Raw genomic sequence first — 23567 nt, 5'->3', positions numbered from 1 at the left:
TGAAGAATGCAAAATCAAGAATCCATAGATCAACAATGAATGCATGAAGAATATATTGGTCCAACTAGTGGGAGCAGTTATGGAAGTTGGAAATCTTCTAAAATGCATACTTGTGGTTCTTGTTTTCTTTGGTCTTGCTATTCTAGCAAAGTTTTGGTGATGTCCTATGTATTCAATGTTGTTGAAAAAGAAAAGAAATGCATTATGTTGTGTCAAATTGAGGTGCAAATTTAGGTTTTGCGGGCAGGGGGGAGCGGCGCCAGACCAGACCTCGCAAAGCCGACCCGTAAAAAAGCATATTCTGCGAATATCCTTTTATACGGGTCCGCCGTTGCGACCGGCCTACCGCGAACTGCAAACGCATTTTGCGGGTCGGCGGGATGCGGGGTTTGCTAGAGTTCTCTTAGCCTACAATGGTTTACACCCTGCAGAAAACACACTCACAGACCACACTCCACGTAAGATTTAACCTAAATGATCGTTCCTCACAAGCACGATAAAAAATGTTGGTCTTGGTGACTCACCGCACAGGCGCACACTATCTCCTGCGCGTGCACTTCTTCCGGTGTACATTCAAACGGCTTTTTGTGTAACGGGCACCAAAACCAACTTCCCACGAGTAGAGATTGTAAAATTCGTAGCCCTCCTCGACAGAATCGAAGCTAGTGCCAATTGCTGAATTAATAGCATTTCCAGTCTTGTTGTCGACATAAGCACGAACTGAAGTCCCCAGGGCAGGCACTTTGCTTGAACTCTGCTCCCTCTCATCTGCCGCCTCGCCAATTCTGATCCTGCAAACCATGCCATATCAACTAAATAAGATGGTTTTCTCAATGCAAAAACACTACAAGTGCCATCCCCAGGCGCTCGCTACCATGCATTTAACAAACATCTAAAGAATAAGACACACGAGCAGGCTTCTTCTGAATTTCACACAAAGACATCTGCAGAAAATATATAGCAAAGATCAGGTGACAGGTTTAGAATGAAAAAACAGGGGAAGTCACCTCCTGGTCCAATAAGATCCGTTTGACTTTAACACGACCACGCCATCCTCCTCTCTAAAATTTGCAGCGCCTAGCTCACATGAATCGCCCACCCCTTCGCCACAACCATTGTACGAGCTGCAATTCCTGTCGGTGACAAATGTTTCTTCCGTCTGCTCAACTGATTCGTCTTCTAGGGGGTACCCATCCATGCGCACTGGCTCAGAGGAAATCAAGCCATCTTGGACACCAGCAGTTCCACTGGTCCCATCATCAATCGAGCGCGCGTCGCCAACTCCATCTCTCAAGACAACCCCAACTTCCAAACGAGGAACGAATCTGCCCAGAGAAATAACGCGGAGCCAGATCTGATTTCAGATGAAGAAATACGGGAAAGCGACAATCCAAACCACTGCCACGCCAACTACGGGACATCACCAAGACCGAAAATAGGCGAAAATTCAGAGTTAAACGGAACACCTACATCTGATTCCTCGCAGTGAACTTCATGCCATCCATGGCGAAAGCGCATCTTCTCCGCTAAGATCCATTTAGCGGTCGACGGGCCGAAAACGCGTACCCTACGGGTCAGCGAGCGGGTCCACAAGATACATTTACTCTCAATCGACCGCTCGCCAGCCCGCGCAGTGGGCCAAATTCAAAGCCGCCCACCAAGAACATCATGTTCGCGCGAGGCGCAGGTTAGGCCCACGCAAATGGTGAACACGACCGAGACGGCACCGTTGTATTTCTTTTCACTATCGATCGTATACAGCTCTGAAGGCTGACAGCACGCATCCAGATGTTGAAATGGTCGACAGAGATTACGGCCTCCAGGGTGCTCGGCCTCCAAAACGCCCCTCTCCTCTGCTTGCTACTAAATGATCATCCATCTTCAAAGGAAAAAAAAAAGCAACATCCACCTCGCTTTTGTGCAGGATTGTGTAGATTCTGGGCAGAATCATTCTCATGTGTGGTGAAAATATTTGAAGGCGGCCATGCTGATAGGCAGGCTTTTGCTGCGAAGTTCTTTCCATGGCCTGCTTTTCAAAGGACTGAAAATCAGCTATGTCGAAAACACAAATCTACATCTATCTCCAGATTCACAGACAAATCAACAGGTATCCAAACAACAAATGCAAATTGGCATACAATTCAAAAATAAGAAGCTAAAGTGGCTCAACAAAATATAGGAACAACAGCAATTTTATTTTATACAGGCCTTGTCCACACTGAATAGCACTAAGCGTATAGGATACACAAGACCATAGTAAAGAAATAACGAGCATAGTACAGGAACAAGTAGCAAACAAGTTCACGGTAGACTTCACAAGATGTCAGATGCATGAATCCTTCTCCCAGGTGAGCATGCTAAACCATCTTTAACGAGCGACTTCTATAAAGCTTCATGATAGGCATAGGTGAAATTAATTCTTCTGCGTAAGGCGCTATATAGCCCTCCACCGAGAGATCATGCTGGCTTTCAACAAGGAGGGACCAAGCAATGGTTATCTCGACCTCACAATCACCAAGCCGGCACCTTTCTCGACTTATGTTGCTGTCTTCAGCTTTGAAGACAACACTTCCGCTGATTTCCTCAGCCTGTATGAGAATTTTCAGCTCCCCTCTTAATTTTACTGATACAACCTGCCTTGACAGATCTAGATAGCCACCCACAGGCACAGTTCCAGTTTGTGAACCAAGCAGCAAAACACACTCGAATGGGCACTTAACACGGTCTTGAGTTTTATCTTTAGGTAGTGCTGAGCAAAAGACTTTGATGCCATTGCCACAACACAATGGGCCCTGTATAACACGGATACCGAGAATAGTGGCTTGGAGTGATTGTTCAATATGCTCATAGCGTAACTCTATTGAACAAAGGCCCTGGAGGAGATGCTCAGAAATACTATCACCACTGCCAAGATCATCTTCATCATAAACAAAGGCTTTACTGATCAACGTTCTATCTTCAGACTCCACCATGTCCTTTAGTCTTAGGTGTACTTCAATTATAAGAGTGTTGTCCAGTATGTCCCCCGAAATAATTGCACGAGACGGGCCAGTCAAGTGCAGAAAAGGATCCTGCAAGCATCATTATTCGCCATTAATTTACCAACAAAGATGCAAACAATAATAAAAAGAACAGGAAAATACCCATGGTACCTGTTTTGTCAGGATTTGGCAGTCATCCCTAGTGCGAAGGAAGAGAATGTTGCGACGATAGTCCACAACATCTCGTGCAGCGACTACACCGTATACCTTCAGTGGCCACTCAAGGGCATAGCCTTCTGTTTCTGCGGTTTCTACAACTTTAATAGAGTAGACCTGCATGGTCCTCCCAACATCAGCACCCAATTGGGTGTGGCCTGGTATGTAGTGGGTAAAGAGCATGGAGCTCAATACCGCTGCATGCAAGAAGTCAAGTATGTGTTAGATAGAAATCTAACGTGAACTAACTAAAGAGTGCACAGATTGCTTTTACTACACATTTAAGAAGTATCAATCTAAGTAGAGTAAATCTTTACGCTTACAGGACAATTTGGCTTGCTAGAGACATGCAGCAAGTGGAAAAAGAAAAGCAAACTAACTAAAAACCATATCACTAGCACATTTACTCACTTGTGTCTTCGAAGCTGCCAAAGTTGCTGCGACTAAATTCCCAGTTTTCACGATGGGCACTGAAATAGAACTGCTCAGCCTTCTTCTCCTCTTCATACTCATTCACAAACTTCCCAACCTTATCCCCATCCTCTATCTCCTCATGCTCCCTTATCGATCCCATTGCCGTTGTCAAATCTGGCACCCATCGACAAAGCCGGTTGAAAACTGCAGAGATAAACTTCAATGTGGAGCAATAGCGTGCGAAGGGCTCATGAATAAGCATGCATATTGCTAGAAATTTTGCTTCTGTTGAGACAAGCTGGCGCATGTCGTCCCACAGCTCATCAAACTGCCTGGAGAGCAAACCTAATTTGAAGCCGACCATCGGCACCACCCCCGAAGTCTCGGTCTCTGCCTCTGCCTCCTCCTCAAGCACGTTTCTGACAGATCTGGCTACAGACATTGAGAACCTGACCATCTGCTCCTTGAAATGCTTGGACACCAATTTGCCACCGTCACCAATCTTGCTCGGGGTCTGCAACATTCTGCCTTCATTGCCAATCCTCAACAATTCAACATCGCCACTCCTTCCCTTCGAAGGCTTCCCTCCAGTTTCCATCTCACCGTCATCGCAAATTTTTATATGGGTTTCATACTCGGGCCGAACGTCACCGTCGTCGCAAATTTTGCTATGGGTATCATACTCGGCCCGAGCGAAGATATTTTCCAACAACTCCAACATATCAAATTTCAACTTCAGAAGATTCGAGTGTTCCACGGATTCGCGAAGTCCAATCTCCAAAATCTTATCCTCCCGGGCCTGGACCCAACTGACACTCTGCTGCATTGAGAGTGTAGCCATGCATAGCGAGTCACCTAACAAGCACCCGTCACTCCTTCCCTTCGAATATCTTGCGGTCACCATCCCACTGTCCTCATGACTGTCACCTGACTGTAGCATCGTCGAGGGAACAAGGGACCAAGCAACAGTAATCTCAACCTTAGAGCCATCAGGGAGGGAACAGTCACATTTACTTGTGTCGTATTTTTCGGGTGTGAAGAAGAATTGAGCAGCAATCTCAGCATTTTGTGATGATGATTCAGCCATTATGAGGACTTGCAGCTTTCCTTTTAACTCCACAGAAACTACACGTCTTGCCAGACTAAGGTAACCATTACTAGTCAGAGACATTCCTTCACCTTTCGAATCAAGCAGCAAGACTTCCCTAGGTGGGAGCCCATCGATGTCTTCATTACCATCCTGAGGCAGTGAGGAGCAAATCACTCGGCCGCCATATGGAAAAGGCAATGATTCCTGTTTGGGTGTAACAAACACACCCACGATAGTGGCTTGGACCGACTGTTTAAGTTGCTCATAGCATAACTCCACTGTGCACAAACTGTTTTTGGCGAGATAGCTACCAGAACTATCACCATTGTAAAAGCCAAATGTACTGATCAATGATGTATCTTCAGATTCTGTCGCGCCCTTTACTTTTAGTTGGATTTCGATGTAAACAGTGTCCATTGACACAATTGCACGAACCGGGCCAGTCAAGCTCAAAAAAGAATCCTGCACGCATAATCGTTTGCCATTAACTAATCAACAAGGATGCAGGCAACAAACTGAATATTAAGAACATGAAAATACCATACATACATTTTTTTCGAGGACTTGGCAATGCATTCTTGAACGAAGGAATAGAGGATTGCGATGACGGTCCACAGCATCTCGGACTGCAACCACTCCGTACACCTCCAGTGGCAATGTGAGTTCTTTTGCTGTTGAGATTTTGATGGAGTAGATCTGCAAGGTACTCCCTGCGACAGCTTCACTTGGGATGCGGGTTGTGCAATGTGTAAAGAGCATGGGGCTCAATAATGCTGTATGCAAGTTAAAGTATGAGTAGGTCAAACATGAAGTAATTATAGTGGCCAGAATCCTTTTACGCATTCAAGAAGAATAAAGCATAATCAATAAGTGAAGTAAATTCCAACATCTAAGGAATCATGCAGTAAGTGAAGAAGAAAACTATAACTAAGGCTAGATAACTAGCAGCATTCATGTTTACTCACTCTGGTCTTCGAAGTTGCGGTCGTTGCCCCATATACATTCCCAGCAGCGACGATAGGAAGCGAATCTCTTCCCCTCCATCTCCATGGAAACTTTTTGGTCTCCATGGCCTTCTGCGGCCACTCCTTCCCTGCCGCTCTCCTCCTCCTGCTTCAACTCCTCCATTGCTGAGGAGAATGATTCTGATTTCAGCTTGATGATTGTTGATTTCAATTTCGTGTTAAAATCTGGGTACATTCGCTGGAGCATACTAAGACGCTCAGAGATCCGTTGCAATTTACAGATACGGCCTAAGTATGGCTCAGAAATAAACTTAAGCAATGTGCTCCTTATATCTTTGTTTACTGATGAGAACGATTGCAGCATTTTGGACATCTCGTGCCGCAGCTCCACAATCTGCTCGGAGAACAAGTGCAGTCTGAAGCCGAACCTCAGCACTGCCATTGCCTCCTTCCGGATCTTTTCTGCTTGAAATAGCTTGTCAATGTCACCGACCACTTTCTCAAATTTTAACAGGATCTCAGTTGTCACATCTGGCACGGTATCCCAGGGGAGTTGGCTGTGTGCCTGGCCAACAACGTGCCCCTGGGTCTCCTTTGCAACCAGATCATGCAGCCCCCTGCATTGAAAGCCTCTGCCTATCTGTTCAGCGATTTGGATTCTGGCACGATGGAGCAGATTCTCGAGTTCTAGGTATCCGGCACTTCTGCATCCCTTCGACGACTTCCCTAGAGTTTCTATCTCTCTGCAGTCGCCAATCTTGCTCTCGGTCTCCATCGATTCTTCTTTATTGCCGATCCAACCGGCGGTCTGCTGGTCCTCCTCATAGGCCAAACGGAAGATCTTGGCCAACAAGACGAGCATATCCGATCTGAACACGTGAAGATAATCGAAGTTCTTCCCTTCACCTTGGTCGCAATGTCCAATCTTCGAAATCTTGGCCTCGATCTCTCGAATACTATTCTGCAAACAGAGCCCAGCCTGATGGAACTCCTTGCTAAGCCCGCCAGGCCTTTCCTTCGAACTCTCTATGGTGGCGATCGTAACCCCGCGAAACTCGTACTCCCACCCCTTCGAACTCCCTGCGGTGGCCATCTCACCCTCCTTGCTAAACATGGACCCGCCAGTCCTTCCCTTCGAACTCTCTGCGGTGGCCATCTCACCCTCCTTGCTAAACATCGACTCGCCAGTCTTTCCCTCCGAACTCCCTGCGGTGGCCATCTCACCCTCCTCACCAATATCCCTTCTCCTTTCTTCGCCGCCGCCGCTCTCGTTTCTTGTTTGGGGGAAAGGCAAAGGTCCCAACTTAGGGTTTGCAAGATACGGTTGCAGACGGGCGTGCGCCTTATATTTTCTTCTCAGCCCGGCCCAGTAATAGATCGAGACGGACGCACCTATTCCGCAAGCGGCAGGTAATAAAACCGGGCGCGTCTATGTCTCGCTTATTGCGAGACGTAGGGCAGCCCCGTCCGGCCAAAAACCATATTATTAGTATTATATTTTTATTTATACTCAAATATTTGCCTAAAAATTTTTTACATAAACCATTTGAAAAACGTTAATCAAGAAATTTAAAAATGTTAGACATGTAGTATATAAAAAATATTTCTCATGTATACAAAAATATATATACAATGTGTATGATAAAAGTTGGTCATGTATATAGAAAATATTAAATACGTATAGAAAAATATTCTCATATAAAAAATATACAATGTGTATGTAAAATATTGAAGGTCCATTTAAAAAATGTTAAACGTGTATACGAAATATTATTTATATATATGTGCAACATATATTAAATAAAAGTAGGTAGCCATCAAAAAATTATTTTCAAAAAATGTATTCGAAAAATGTGAAACGTGTATAAAAAAATGTTCCTCGATTTTATGAAAAGTGTACATTATGTATCAAAAACAATTTATTGTTTGGGGAAAGGCAAAGGTCCCCAACTTAGGGTTTCAAGATACGGAGAGATGGGCGTGTGCCTATATATTCTCTCAGGCTTAGCCCGACCCGGTAGATCGAGACGCACCTAAACTTCCTATTGTACGCGTGGCTTGCTGAATACGTCATAAATAAAACTGGCCGCGTCTATGTCTCGCGTACTGCGAGATGTAGGGCGGACTCGTCTGGCCGAGTGCGAGACTGGGCCGGCCCGGCGCGCAGGAGGCCACAAGCCATGATACGTCTCCGTCATATCTATAATTTTTTATTGTTCCATGCCAATATTATTCAACTTTCATACATTTTTGGCAACTTTTTATATTATTTTTGGGACTAACATATTGATCCAGTGCCCAGTGCCAGTTCCTGTTTATTGCATGTTTTTGTTTCGCAGAATATCCATATCAAACAGAGTCCAAACGGGATAAAAACGGACGGAGAATATTTTTGGAATATTTGGAGAATATGGGAAGAAGAATCAACGCGACACGGTGCCCGAGGTGGCCACGAGGCAGGGGGCGCGCCCCTGACCCTCGTGGGCCACCCGTAAGGCGGTTGCTGCCCTTCTTCGGCCGCAAGAAAGCTAATTTTTGGGAAAGTCACGGCGAAGGTTTCAGTCCAATCGGAGTTACGGATCTCCATATATATACGAAACGGCGAAAGGGCACCAGACAAGAGCGCGAAAACAGAGAGAGACAGAGAGACAGATCCAATCTCGGAGGGGCTCTCGCCCCTTCCACGCCATGGAGACCATGGACCAGAGGGGAAACCCTTCTCCCATCTAGGGAGAAGGTCAAGGAAGAAGAAGAAGGAGGAGGGGGGCTCTCTCCCCCTCGCTTTCGGTGGCGCCGGAACGCCGCCAGGGGCCATCATCATCACCGCGATCTACACCAATACCTCCGCCATCTTCACCAACATCTCCATCACCTTCCCCCCTCTATCTACAGTGGTCCACTCTCCCGCAACCCGTTGTACCCTCTACTTGAACATGGTACTTTATGCTTCATATTATTATCCAATGATGTATTGCCATCCTATGATGTCTGAGTAGATTTTCGTTGTCCTATCGGTGGTTGATGAATGTCTATCGGTCTAGTAAAGTAGTCAATTGCTTAGGGACAATTCCGCAACTCCTACCACCACTTTTCCACACTCGCTATATTTACTTTATTGTGTCTTTATCTAAACAGCTCCTAGTTTTTATTTACGTGCTTTTTATATTCTTGCAAACCTATCCAAAGACACCTACAAAGTACTTCTAGTTTCATACTTGTTCTAGGTAAAGCGAACGTTAAGCGTGCGTAGAGTTGTATCGGTGGTCGATAGAACTTGAGGGAATATTTGTTCTACCTTTAGCTCCTCGTTGAGTTTGACACTCTTACTTATCGAAAGAGGCTACAATTGATCCCCTATACTTGTGGGTTATCAAGACCTTTTTCTGGCGCCGTTGCCGGGGAGCAATAGCATGGGGTGAATATTCTCGTGTGTGCTTGTTTGCTTTATCACTAAGTAATTTTTATTTGTTGTTCTTAGTTGTTTTCTATCTTTAGTTATGGGTAGGAAACGCAAAATACCAAAAAAATTAGTTGTACCTACAGAACCAATGGTTGAAGAACCACTCAAAATCTATCACACTCCTGAAGCTTATTACTTGGATTATCTTCAATCCCTATGTGCTCGTGCTGAAACCCCAACTAGCTTAGTTGAGGGAAAATCTTTAGATGAGCATGCTTGTTATGTGCGACACCGTATATCTGAAAAGGGAAACATTTACTGGATCAAATTCATCGTTTGCAATGCTATGCTTGGAATTTATGTGAAATATATGATGTTACTTGTTGTTCTGAAAACCCTAAGAAACACCTTCCCTACCAATGTGAGTTTATTGATAATGGAATCGTATCTTCGTATGCTAAGGGTGTTTATAACTACTATGATGTTCAACAAATTGAAGAATTTGTTGCTTTTAAGGGTGCTTATGAAATTGCTTCTTTGATTGAAATGTATGATGCTACTCTTTACAAATCTGAAAATTTTGCCATACTTAAATATTGCTATGATAATTATGCTTCTAATGCATATGTTGAACCATATATTGAGGACTACTCCGCTGTCCAAGAAGAGACTAATATTTTGCAGGAGTCTATGGAAGAAGAAATTGATAAAACTGTGAGCTCATTGGATGAAAAAGATGACGAGGAGAGCAAAGAACAAAAGGAGGAAGAGCGGATTAGCTACCCGTGCCCACCTTCCAATGAGAGTAACTCTTCAACTCATACTTTGTTTAATTTCCCTTCGTGCTTACCGAAGGATGATTGCTATGATGATTTTTATGATCCAGTTGATTCTCTTGAAATATCCCTTTTTGATGATGCTTGCTATGCTTGTGGCCAAGATGCCAATATGAATTATGCTTATGGAGATGAACTTGCTATAGTTCCTTATGTTAAACATGAAATTGTTGCTATTGCACCCACGCATGATAGTCCTATTATCTTTTTGAATTCTCCCGGTTATACTATATTGGAGAAGTTTGCCCTTATTAAGGATTATATTGATGGGTTGCCTTTTACCATTGCACATGATGATTTTGATGAATATAATATGCATGTGCTTGCTGCTCCTACTTGCAATTATTATGAGAGAGGAACTATATCTCCACCTCTCTATGTTTCCCACATGATAAAATTGCAAGAAACTGTTTATACTATGCATTGGCCTTTACTATGTGTGCATGAATTGTTCTTTTATGACATGCCGATGCATAGGAAGAGAGTTAGACTTCTTTTTTTTTGACTGGGAGAGTTAGACTTCGTTGTTTCATGATGTATGTTACTTTGTGATCACTACTAAATTACAAATCATTGCTAATTAAAATTGGCTTTGATATACCTTGGGATCCGGGTGGATTCATTACTTGAGCACTATATGCCTAGCTTAATGGCTTTAAAAAGGCGCTGCCAGGGAGACAACCCGGAAGTTTTAGAGAGTCATTTATTTTTGTTGAGTGCTTTCATATAGTTTAAAAGCAAAAAAAAATAAAGAGGGAACCCGAAACTTTTCAAAAAGAAAAGCGAAAGTGAGAAAGACGAGCATTGTTGAAGTGGGAGCTAGCCTTGAACTTTGTTCATGCTCACGGAAACTTTGTGAATCTTGATTACAGAAACTTTGCAATAAAAATAATTATCCCCTTGTACAATTCCATTGTATTATAAAAATAATGTGCCAAGGTTTGCCTTTAGGATGTTTATAATGTTTGTTGGTTTGTACGGTGCAGGACAGAACCTTTGGCTGTAGTGCGCGATTTTAATTTTTTACTGGAACGTCAAATGGTTCTGATTCTTTTTGCACTGTCTTTCTATAAAAATTGTTTATTTTCCTAATTTTGGCAGAAATTTTCAAATATCAGAAGTATGGTTAATGTTCAGATTATTACAGACTGTTCTATTTTAGACAAATTCTGTTTTTGATGCATAGTTTGCTTGTTTTGATGAAACTATCAATTTGTATCAGTGGATTAAGCCATGGAAAAGTTATATTACAGTAGATATAATGAAAAAACAAGATATGAATTGGTTTGCAACAGTACTTAGAGTAGTGATTTGCTTTATTATACTAACGGATCTTGCCGAGTTTTTTGTTGAAGCTTTGTGTGGATGAAGTGTTCGATGATCGAGGAGGTCTCGATGTGAGAAGAAGGAAGAGAGGCAAGAGCACAAGCTTGGGGATGCCCGAGGCACCCCAAGTAAATATTCAAGGAGACTCAAGTGTCTAAGCTTGGGGATGCCCCGGAAGGCATCCCCTCTTTCTTCAACAAGTATCGGTATGTTTTCGGATTCGTTTCGTTCATGCGATATGTGCAAATCTTGGATCGTCTTTTGCATTTAGTTTTCATTTTTCTTTTATGCACCATGTTGGTATGAGATAGTCCTTGGTTGATTTATAGAATGCTCATTGCACTTCACTTATATCTTTTGTGTATGGCTTTATAGAATGCTTCATGTGCTTCACTTATATCATTTGAAGTTTGGATTGCCTGTTTCTCTTCACATAGAAAACCGCTATTTGTAGAATGCTCTTTTGCTTCACTTATATTTTTTAGAGCGTGGGCATGTCTTTTGTAGAAAGAATTAAACTCTCTTGCTTCACTTATATCTATTTAGAGAGATGACAGGAACTGGTCATTCACATGGTTAGTCATAAAATCCTACATAAAACCTGTAGATCACTGAATATGATGTGTTTGATTCCTTGCAATACTTTTGCGATATAAATATGGTGATATTAGAGTCATGCTAGTGGGTAGTTGTGGATTAGTAGAAATACTTGTGTTGAGGTTTGTGATTCCCGTAGCATGCACGTATGGTGAACCGTTATGTAACGAAGTCGAAGCATGATTTATTTATTGATTGTCTTCCTTATGAGTGGCGGTCGGGGACGAGCAATGGTCTTTTCCTACCAATCTATCCCCCTAGGGGCATGTGTAGTAGTACTTTGCTTCGAGGGCTAATAAACTTTTGCAATAAGTATATGAGTTCTTTATGACTAATGTGAGTCCATGGATTATACGCACTCTCACCCTTCCATCATTGCTAGCCTCTTCGGTACCGTGCATTGCCCTTTCTCACCTCGAGAGTTGGTGCAAACTTCGCCGGTGCATCCAAACCCTGTGATACGATACGGCTCTATCACACATAAGCCTCATTATATCTTCCTCAAAACAGCCACTGTACCTACCTATCATGGCATTTCCATAGCCATTCCGAGATATATTGCCATGCAACTTCCATCATCATCATATACATGGCTTGAGCATTTATTGTCATATTGCTTTGCATGATCGTAAGACAGCTAGCATGATGTTTTCATGGCTTATCCATTTTTTATATCTTTGCTATGCTAGATCATTGCACATCCTGGTACACTGCCAGAGGCATTCATATAGAGTCATATCCTTGTTCTAGTATCGAGTTATAATATTGAGTTGTAAGTAAATAAAAGTGTGATGATCATCATTATTAGAGCATTGCCCTAGTGAGGAAAGGATGATGGAGACTATGATTCCCCCACAAGTCGGGATGAGACTCCGGACGAAAAAAAAGATAAAGGCCAAAAAAAAGAAGGCCCAAAAAAAAGAAAAAAAAGAAAAAAAAAGAGAGAAAAGGAGAGAAGGGGCAATGTTAATATCCTTTTACCACACTTGTGCTTCAAAGTAGCACCATGTTCTTCATATAGAGAGTCTCTTGAGTTATCACTTTCATATACTAGTGGGAATTTTCATTATAGAACTTGGCTTGTATATTCCGACGATGGGCTTCCTCAAATGCCCGAGGTCTTCACGAGCAAGCAAGTTGGATGCACACCCACTTAGTTTCAGTTTGAGCTTTCATACACTTATAGCTCTAGTGCATCCGTTGCATGGCAATCCCTACTCCTCACATTGACATCAATTGATGGGCATCTCCATAGCCCGTTGATTAGCCGCGTCGATGTGAGACTTTCTCCTTTTTTGTCTTCTCCACACAACCTCCATCATCATATGCTATTCCACCTATAGTGCTATATCCATGGCTTGCGCTCATGTATTGCGTGAGGGTTGAAAAGGCTGAAGCACGTTAAAAAGTATGAACCAATTGCTCGGCTTGTCATCGGGGTTGTGCATGATTTGAATGCTTTGTGTGGTGAATATGGAGCATAGCCAGACTATATGATTTTGTAGGGATGGGCTTTCTTTGTCTATGTTATTTCGATAAGACATAATTGCTTGGTTGGTATGCTTGAAGTATTATTGTCTTAATGTCAAATGATAGACTATTGCTTTGAATCACTCGTGTCTTAATATTCATGCCATGATTAGATACATGATCAAGATTATGCTAGGTAGCATTCCACATCAAAAATTATCTTTTTTATCATTTACCTACTCGAGGATGAGCGGGAATTAAGCTTGGGGATGCTGATATGTCTCCGTCGTATCTATAATTTTTGATTGTTCCATGCCAATATTATTCAACTTTCATATACTTTTGGCAACTTTTTATATTATTTTTGGGACTAACATATTGATCCAGTGCCCAGTGCCCAGTGCCAGTTCCTGTTTGTTGCATGTTTTTGTTTCGCAGAATGTCCTTATCAAACGGAGTCCAAACGGGATAAAAATGGACGGAGAATATTTTTGGAATATTTGGAGAATATGGGAAGAAGAATCAACACGAGACGGTGCCCGAGGTGGCCACGAGGCAGGGGTGCGCCTGCCCCCTGGGCACGCCCCTGACCCTCGTGGGCCACCTGTAAGGCGGTTGATGCCCTTCTTCGGACGCAAGAAAGCTAATTTTTGGTAAAAAAATCACGGCGAAGGTTTCAGTCCAATCGGAGTTACAGATCTCCATATATATACAAAACAGTGAAAGGGCACCAGACAAGAGCGCAGAAACAAAGAGAGACAGATCCAATCTCAGAGGGGCTCTCGCCCCTCCCACGCCATGGAGACCATGGACCAGAGGGGAAACCCTTCTCCCATCTAGGGAGAAGGTCAAGGAAGAAGAAGGAGGGGGCTCTCTCCCCCTCGCTTCCGGTGGCGCCGGAACGCCGCCAGGGGCCATGATCATCACCGCGATCTACACCAACACCTCCGCCATCTTCACCAACATCTCCATCACCTTCCCCCTCTATCTACAGTGGTCCACTCTCCCGCAACCCGCTGTACCCTCTACTTGAACATGGTGCTTTATGCTTCATATTATTATCCAATGATGTATTGCCATCCTATGATGTCTGAGTAGATTTTCGTTGTCCTATCGGTGGTTGATGAATTGCTATCGGTCTAGTAAAGTAGTCAATTGCTTAGGGACAATTTCGCAACTCCTACCACCACTTTTCCACACTAGCTATATTTACTTTATTGTGTCTTTATCTAAACAGCCCCTAGTTTTTATTTACGTGCTCTTTATATTCTTGCAAACCTATCCAAAAACACATACAAAGTACTTCTAGTTTCATACTTGTTCTAGGTAAAGCGAACGTTAAGCGTGCGTAGAGTTGTATCGGTGGTCGATAGAACTTGAGGGAATATTTGTTCTACCTTTAGCTCCTCGTTGGGTTCGACACTCTTACTTATCGAAAGAGGCTACAATTGATCCCCTATACTTGTGGGTTATCAAGCCACAACCTCGTTTTTTCTGTTCCTTCTTCACATTTTTTTGTTTTGTGTTTTATTTTTATTTTTTATTTATACTCAAATATATACTTTTGCGATAATTCAGAGAGCTTTATTAAATCAAGGCATGCCTAGAACAATCAGCCAGCAGACAGGAAGCTAGGTGTTTCATCGAGCCAGCACTCGGTCACATTCAGCATGCAAGCATGCTTGGCACACAGATATGCAGGAACGTTTGCCGACTGATTTGCATGAAGTACATCAAATAACGGAAAATCTCTAACTAGCTCTCCAATTTCAAGTAAGATAGGGGCCACAATTGAACGAGAATTGTGACGAATGTTCCACAGTTGCATCATCTCCAGATAATCCATCTCCATGATCACATGCGTAAATCCTCGGATTTTGGCAAAGCGAGCACCATCACGCATTGCCAAAGCTTCCGCAATAAGTGGGTCACAGATTCCCACATGTGGTTTACACCAAGCTCCCAAGAATGCAGTGCTCGATCGCGCGACACCACCCGCACCACTGCAATTTTCAGCAAAATTGATTGCGCCATCCATCATGATCTTGATAGTTCCTACATCTGGGGGCCGCTAGCCATAACCTGGGAGTATTTTCGTAGCATTCCGTGGCAACTCCAACAGCACTAGTGACTCCTTAATCAAATGCAAGGAGGTGGCCGGATCCAGGCCCTTTTGGTCATGCTTTAATCTGTTGCGAGAATGCCAAATAGTCCACATTGATGGCCCACAAGTATAGGGGATCAATTGTAGCTCTTTTCGATAAGTAAGAGTGTCAAACCCAACGAGGAGCAGAAGGAAATGACAAGTAGTTTTCAGTAAGGTGTTGTCTGCAAGTGCCAAAATTGTAAGTAGCGAGTAGTTTGATAGCAAGATAATTTGTAACGAGCAAATAACGATAATAGTAACAAGTATGCATCAGGATAGCCCAATCCTTTTGAGGCAAAAGACAGGCCAAAACGGTCTCTTATAATAAGTAAAGCGTTCTTGAGGGTACATAGGAATTTCATATAGTCACTTTCATCATGTTGGTTTGATTTGTGTTCGCTACTTTGATAATTTGATATGTGGGTGGACCAGTGCTTAGGTGTTGTTCTTACTTGAACAAACCTCCTACTTATGATTAACCCTCCCACAAGCATCCTCAACTACAAGAAAAGTATTAAGAATAAATTCTAACGATAGCATTAAACTTTAGGATCCAATCGGCCCCTTACGGAATAGCGCATAAACTGGGGTTTAAGTTTCTGTCACTCTCGCAACCCACCATCTAATTGCTACTCCATAATGCATTTCCTTAGGCCCAAATATGGTCAAGTGTCATGTAATCTATGTTCACATGACACCACTAAGGGAATAACAACATACATGCTATCAACGTATCGAACACATATCAAGTTCACATGATTACTTGCAACATGATTTCTCCCGTGACCTCAAGAACAAAAGTAACTACTCACAAATGATAAACATGCTCATGATCAGAGGGGGATTAAATAGCATAATGGATCTGAACATATAATATTCCACCAAATAAACCATATAGTAATCAACTACAACATGTAATCAACACTACTAGTCACTCACAGACACCAATCTATAGTTCCGGTAACAAGATTGAATACAAGAGATGAACTAGGGTTTGAGATGAGATGGTGTTGTTGAAGATGTTGATGGAGATTTCCCTCCCCAAGATGGGAGAGCTGTTGGTGATGATGATGACGATGATTTCCCCCTCCGGGAGGGAAGTTTCCCCGGCAGAATCGCTCCGCCGGAGGGCAAAAGTGCTCCTGCCCAAGTTCCACCTTAAGATGGCGGCGCTCCGTCCCGAAAGCCTTCTCCTTATTTGTTTAGGTCAAAATGACTTATATACCAAAAGATGGGCACCGAAGGTGGGCCGAGGAGGACACAACCCATCAGAGCGCGCCTGGGGGGCCTGGCACGCCCAGGTGGGTTGTGCCCACCTGGTGGCCCCCCTCTGGTGTTTATTGGATCCAATATTTCTTAAATAATCCATAAAAAATCTCCGTGAAGTTTCAGCGTATTTGGAGTTGTGCAGAATAGGTGGCCTGACATAGCTTTTTCAGGTCCAGATTTCCAGCTGCCGGAATTCTCCCTCTTGGTGTGTTCCTTGCAAATTATGAGAGAGAAGGCATTAGAATTACTCCAAAAAGCATTATTATGGATAAAAACATTATAAATAACAGTAAGAAAACATGATGCAAAATGGACGTATCAACTCCCCCAAGCTTAGACCTCGCTTTCCTCAAGCAAAAACCGAAATCAAAAAACATGTCCACATGCTTTGAGAGAGAGGTGTCGATAAAAACAAAATACAGACAAAGAAGCATCATGTTGATTATTATAACAGCAACAAAATTAAACATGGGACTTTTACCACAGATCTTGCATCATATACTTCCTATGAATAAGTAACAGTTCATCACATAATCGAAGTATGAAGCAAAAATTCTATTAGAAACCAACAAACTATGTTCTCAGTCAACTTTGCAACTACAATTCATCATCTTTTCAGGAAGAGTCACGTGTTGGAGACTTTTAAGCAAGTCTACATACTCAACCATCATATAGTCTTCTATGGTTGCTAACACTCACCTTTTACCCATGAGCAAAACGTTTCAATCGGACACATAGAAAGATAGGGGCTTATAGTTTCGCCTCCCAACATACTCACCTAAAGGGTGATGTCAACAATAATAACTCATGCTATCTACATTCAACTGGACATATGTGCCTAGATCTTTCCTCACCACATGATGCTTGCCAAAAGAGAAAATAAAAAGGAATAGAAGGAAAACTTTGACTTTGCATAAAAGTAAATACATAAAAGTAAAAGATAGGCCCTTCGCAGAGGGAAGCAGAGGTTGCCATGCGCTTATTTGTTTGCATGCTCAATCCCTTAGTGCAAGAGAATGTCATGTTGTATTGCCCCTTAAGATGACAACCTTTATTATGCAGTATGTCGCTTTTATTCTTTGTCATCCAAGTTTGTACAACGCTCAATTTTCTCTTACACTAAATGATCTCACATATTTAGAAGCAATTTTTATTGCCTTTTCACACCGATGACAACTTATTTGAGGGATCTTGCTCAATCCATAGGTAGGTATGGTGGACACTTGAAAAAGATTTGGGTTTAAGGGTTTTTGGATGCACAAGTAGTATCTCTACTTAGTGCGGAATTTTTGGCTAGCAAAGATAGGGGCAAGCACCACATGTTGAAGGATCTATGACAATATGACTTCTTTGTGAATATAAACAAACATAAACCATTAAGTTGTCTTTCTTGTCCAAGTTCAACAATTTTGGCATATAATATTTTGATGAGGGTTCACAATCACAAAAGATTTCTGAGATAGTATATTTATATGTGAATTTTCTCTTCCCTTATTAATTCTTTCATGAGTTGCATCATTGACTAATGCTATGTGTTGGGGAACGTAGTAATTTCAAAAAAATTCCTACGCACACGCAAGATCATGGTGATGCATAGCAATGAGAGGGGAGAGTGTTGTCTATGTACCCTTGTAGACCGTTCGCGGAAGCGTTATATCAACGCGGTTGATGTAGTCGTACGTCTTCACGTCCGACCGATCCAAGTACCGAAAGCACGACACCTCCGAGTTCTGCACACGTTCGGCTCGGTGACGTCCTCGCCTTCTCGATCCAGCAAGAGGGGCAAAGTAGTAGATGAGTTCCAGCAGCACGACGGCGTGGTGACGGTGTTGGTGAAGAACAATCTCCGCAGGGCTTCGCCTAAGCACTACGAAAACTATGACAGAGGATAAACTAGAGAAGACAGGGTTGCCGGCACACGGCTTGGTGTTTCTTGATCTGTCTCTGGTGCTAGCCCTGCCCCTCTATTTATATGTTGAGCCCTGGGGTCGAAACTTGGAGTAAAAGCCTCCACAAAGTCGGTTTCACCCGAAAGGCAAGAGTCCTTCTCGGACTCCAGGGCCAGACGCCAGGGTTCCCGGCGTCTGTACCCAGACGCCAGGGACCCTGGCGTCTGGCCCCTGGACTCCGCAAAACTTCCTTTTGCGCTTTCCAAAAACCTTGTGGGCTTTCCCCTTTGGCCCAAATAAAGTGTTCTCGTACCCAAACATTTCGGGAAACATCCGGAACCCCTTCCGGTGATTTCCGGAACCCTTCCGGTGACCAAACACTATTATCCCATATATCAAACTTTGTCTCCGGACCACTCCGGAGTTCCTCGTCATGTCCGTGATCTCATTCCGGACTTCGAACAACATTCGGTCACCAACATACATAACTCACATAGTACTATATCGTCAACGAACGTTAAGCGTGCGGACCCTATGGGTTCGAGAACTATGTAGACATGACCGAGACACCTCTCTGGTCAATAACCAATAGCGGGACCTGGATGCCCATATTGGCTCCTACATATTCTACGAAGATCTTTATCAGTCAGACCGCATAACAACATACGTTGTTCCCTTTGTCATCGGTATGTTACTTGCCCGAGATTCGATCGTCGGTATCCAATACCTAGTTCAATCTCGTTACCAGCAAGTCTCTTTACTCGTTCCGTAATACATCATCTCACAACTAACATATTAGTTGCAATGCTTGCAAGGCTTATGGATGTGCATTACCGAGAGGGCCCAGAGATACCTCTCCGACAATCGGAGTGACAAATCCTAATCTCGAAATACGCCAACCCAACATCCACCTTTGGAGACACCTGTAGAGCACCTTTATAATCACCCATTTACGTTGTGACGTTTGGTAGCACACAAAGTGTTCCTCCGGCAAACGGGAGTTGCATAATCTCATAGTCATAGGAACATGTATAAGTCATGAAGAAAGCAATAGCAACATACTAAACGATCGGGTGCTAAGCTAATGGAATGGGTCATGTCAATCAGATCATTCAACTAATGATGTGACCTCGTTAATCAAATAACAACTCTTTGTTCATGGTTAGGAAACATAACCATCTTTGATTAACGAGCTAGTCAAGTAGAGGCATACTAGTGACATTCTGTTTGTCTATGTATTCACACATGTATTATGTTTCCGGTTAATACAATTCTAGCATGAATAATAAACATTTATCATGATATAAGGAAATAAATAATAACTTTATTATTGCCTCTAGGGCATATTTCCTTCAGTCTCCCACTTGCACTAGAGTCAATAATCTAGATTACACAGTAATGATTCTAACACCCATGGGGCCTTGGTGCTGATCATGTTTTGCCCGTGGAAGAGGCTTAGTCAGCGGGTCTGCAACATTCAGATCTGTATGTATCTTGCAAATCTCTATGTCTCCCACCTGGACTAGATCCCGGATGGAATTGAAGCGTCTCTTGATGTGTTTGGTTCTCTTGTGAAATCTGGATTCCTTTGCCAAGGCAATTGCACCAGTATTGTCACAAAAGATTTTCATTGGACCATATGCACTAGGTATGACACCTAGATCGGATATGAACTCCTTCATCCAGACTCCTTCGTTTGCTGCTTCCGAAGCAGCTATGTACTCCGCTTCACATGTAGATCCCGCTACGACGCTTTGTTTAGAACTGCACCAACTGACAGCTCCACCGTTTAATGTAAACACGTATCCGGTTTGCGATTTGGAATCGTCCCGATCAGTGTCAAAGCTTGCATCAACATAATCGTTTACGATGAGCTCTTTGTCACCTCCATATACGAGAAACATATCCTTAGTCCTTTTCAGGTATTTCAGGGTGTTCTTGACCGCTGTCCAGTGATCCACTCCTGGATTACTTTGGTACCTCCCTGCTAGACTTATAGCAAGACACACAATAGGTCTGGTACACATCATTGCATACATGATAGAGCCTATGGCTGAAGCATAGGGAACATCTTTCATTGTCTCTCTATCTTCTGCAGTGGTCGGGCATTGAGTCTGACTCAACTTCACACCTTGTAACACAGGCAAGAACCCTTTCTTTGCTTGATCCATTTTGAACTTCTTCAAAATCTTGTCAAGGTATGTGCTTTGTGAAAGTCCAATTAAGCATCTTGATCTATCTCTATAGATCTTTATGCGTAATATGTACGCAGCTTCACCGAGGTCTTTCATTGAAAAACTCTTATTCAAGTATCCCTTTATGCTATCCAGAAATTCTATATCATTTCCAATCAGTAATATGTCATCCACATATAATATCAGAAATGCTACGGAGCTCCCACTCACTTTCTTGTAAATACAGGCTTCTCCGAAAGTCTGTATAAAACCAAATGCTTTGATCACACTATCAAAGCGTTTATTCCAACTCCGAGAGGCTTGCACCAGTCCATAAATGGATCGCTGGAGCTTGCACACTTTGTTAGCTCCCTTTGGATTGACAAAACCTTCCGGTTGCATCATATACAACTCTTCTTCCAGAAATCCATTCAGGAATGCAGTTTTGACATCCATCTGCCAAATTTCATAATCATAAAATGCGGCAATTGCTAACATGATTCGGACAGACTTAAGCATCGCTACGGGTGAGAAGGTCTCATCGTAGTCAACCCCTTGAACTTGTCGAAAACCTTTTGCGACAAGTCGAGCTTTGTAGACAGTAACATTACCATCAGCGTCAGTCTTCTTCTTGAAGATCCATTTATTCTCAATTGCTTGTCAATCATTGGGCAAGTCAACCAAAGTCCATACTTTATTCTCATACATGGATCCCATCTCAGATTTCATGGCTTCAAGCCATTTTGCGGAATCTGGGCTCACCATCGCTTCTTCATAGTTCGTAGGTTCATCATGATCTAGCAGCATGATTTCCAGAACAGGATTACTGTACCACTCTGGCGCAGATCTCGCTCTGGTTGATCTACGTGGTTCAGTAGTATCTTGTCCTAAAGTTTCATGATCATCACTATTAGCTTCCCCACTAATTGGGGTAGGTGTCGCAGAAACAGTTTTCTGTGATGTACTACTTTCCAATAAGGGAGCAGGTACAGTTACCTCGTCAAGTTCTACTTTCCTCCCACTCACTTCTTTCGAGAGAAACTCCTTCTCTAGAAAGGATCCATTTTTAGCAACAAAAGTCTTGCCTTTGGATCTGTGATAGAAGGTGTACCCAACAGTCTCCTTTGGGTATCCTATGAAGACACATTTCTCCGATTTGGGTTCGAACTTATCAGGTTGAAGCTTTTTCACATAAGCATCGCAGCCCCAAACTTTAAGGAACGACAACTTTGGTTTCTTGCCAAACCATAGTTCATAAGGTGTCGTCTCAACGGATTTTGATGGTGCCCTATTTAACGTGAATGCGGCCGTCTCTAAAGCATAACCCCAAAACGATAGCGGTAAATCAGTAAGAGACATCATAGATCGCACCATATCTAGTAAAGTACGATTACGATGTTCGGACACACCATTACGCTGTGGTGTTCCGGGTGGCGTGAGTTGCGAAACTATTCCGCATTGTTTCAAATGTACACCAAACTCGTAACTCAAATATTCTCCTCCACGATCAGATCGTAGAAACTTTATTTTCTTGTTACGATGATTTTCAACTTCACTCTGAAATTCTTTGAACTTTTCAAATGTTTCAGACTTGTGTTTCATTAAGTAGATATACCCATATCTGCTTAAGTCATCTGTGAAGGTGAGAAAATAACGATATCCGCCATGAGCCTCAATATTCATCGGACCACATACATCGGTATGTATGATTTCCAACAAATCTGTTGCTCTCTCCATAGTACCGGAGAACGGTGTTTTAGTCATCTTGCCCATGAGGCACGGTTCGCAAGTACCAAGTGATTCATAATCAAGTGGTTCCAAAAGTCCATCAGTATGGAGTTTCTTCACGCGTTTTATACCGATATGACCTAAACGGCAGTGCCACAAATAAGTTGCACTATCATTATCAACTCTGCATCTTTTGGCTTCAACATTATGAATATGTGTGTTACTACTATCGAGATTCATCAAAAATAGACCACTCTTCAAAGCTGCATGACCATAAAAGATATTACTCATATAAATAGAACAACCATTATTCTCTGATTTAAATGAATAACCGTCTCGCATTAAACAAGATCCAGATATAATGTTCATGCTCAACGCTGGCACCAAATAACAATTATTTAGGTCTAATACTAATCCCGAAGGTAGATGTAGAGGTAGCGTGCCAACCGCGATCACATCGACTTTGGAACCATTTCCCACGCGCATCGTCACCTCGTCCTTTGCCAGTGTTTGCTTAATCCGTAGTCCCTGTTTCGAGTTGCAAATATTAGCAACAGAACCGGTATCAAATACCCAGGTGCTACTGCGAGCTCTAGTAAGGTACACATCAATAACATGTATATCACATATACCTTTGTTCACCTTGCCATCCTTCTTATCCGCCAAATACTTTGGGCAGTTCCGCTTCCAGTGACCAGTCTGCTTGCAGTAGAAGCACTCAGTTTCAGGCTTAGGTCTAGACTTGGGTTTCTTCTCTTGAGCAGCAACTTGCTTGCTGTTCTTCTTGAAGTTCCCCTTCTTCTTTACTTTGCCCTTTTTCTTGAAACTAGTGGTCTTGTTGACCATCAACACTTGATGCTCCTTCTTGATTTCTACCTCCGCCGCTTTCAGCATTGCGAAGAGCTCGGGAATAGTCTTATTCATCCCTTGCATATTATAGTTCATCACGAAGCTCTTGTAGCTTGGTGGCAGTGATTGGAGAATTCTGTCAATGACGCAATCATCTGGAAGATTAACTCCCAATTGAATCAAGTGATTATTATACCCAGACATTTTGAGTATATGC

At 42.7% G+C, this 23567-nt stretch overlaps 2 protein-coding genes across 2 annotated transcripts; both read right to left on the bottom strand.

The window, feature by feature from the left end:
• Nucleotides 1–230: 230 nt before the first annotated feature.
• LOC125534233 lies at nucleotides 231–1651 on the bottom strand. The gene is made up of 3 exons (XM_048697506.1): nucleotides 1471–1651; nucleotides 1008–1325; nucleotides 231–791 (listed from the first exon to the last, which is right to left on the bottom strand). The coding sequence occupies exons 1-3, from the start codon at nucleotides 1503–1505 to the stop codon at nucleotides 539–541; spliced, it is 606 nt and encodes a 201-aa protein (XP_048553463.1). The 5' UTR covers nucleotides 1506–1651; the 3' UTR covers nucleotides 231–538.
• A 459-nt stretch (nucleotides 1652–2110) lies between these two features.
• Nucleotides 2111–6975, bottom strand: LOC125539921. Its single transcript, XM_048703455.1, has 5 exons — nucleotides 5667–6975; nucleotides 5251–5474; nucleotides 3609–5163; nucleotides 3153–3394; nucleotides 2111–3071 (listed from the first exon to the last, which is right to left on the bottom strand). Exons 1-5 carry the CDS (start codon nucleotides 6883–6885, stop codon nucleotides 2358–2360), a joined length of 3954 nt encoding a protein of 1317 aa, XP_048559412.1. The 5' UTR covers nucleotides 6886–6975; the 3' UTR covers nucleotides 2111–2357.
• Nucleotides 6976–23567: the final 16592 nt, after the last annotated feature.

The sequence above is a fragment of the Triticum urartu genome, chromosome 2 (genome assembly GCF_003073215.2).
Source record: "Triticum urartu cultivar G1812 chromosome 2, Tu2.1, whole genome shotgun sequence".
NCBI lineage: Eukaryota > Viridiplantae > Streptophyta > Magnoliopsida > Poales > Poaceae > Triticum > Triticum urartu.
Note: the sequence above shows the minus strand (reverse complement) of the source record. Positions and strands in the feature narration are given on the sequence as shown.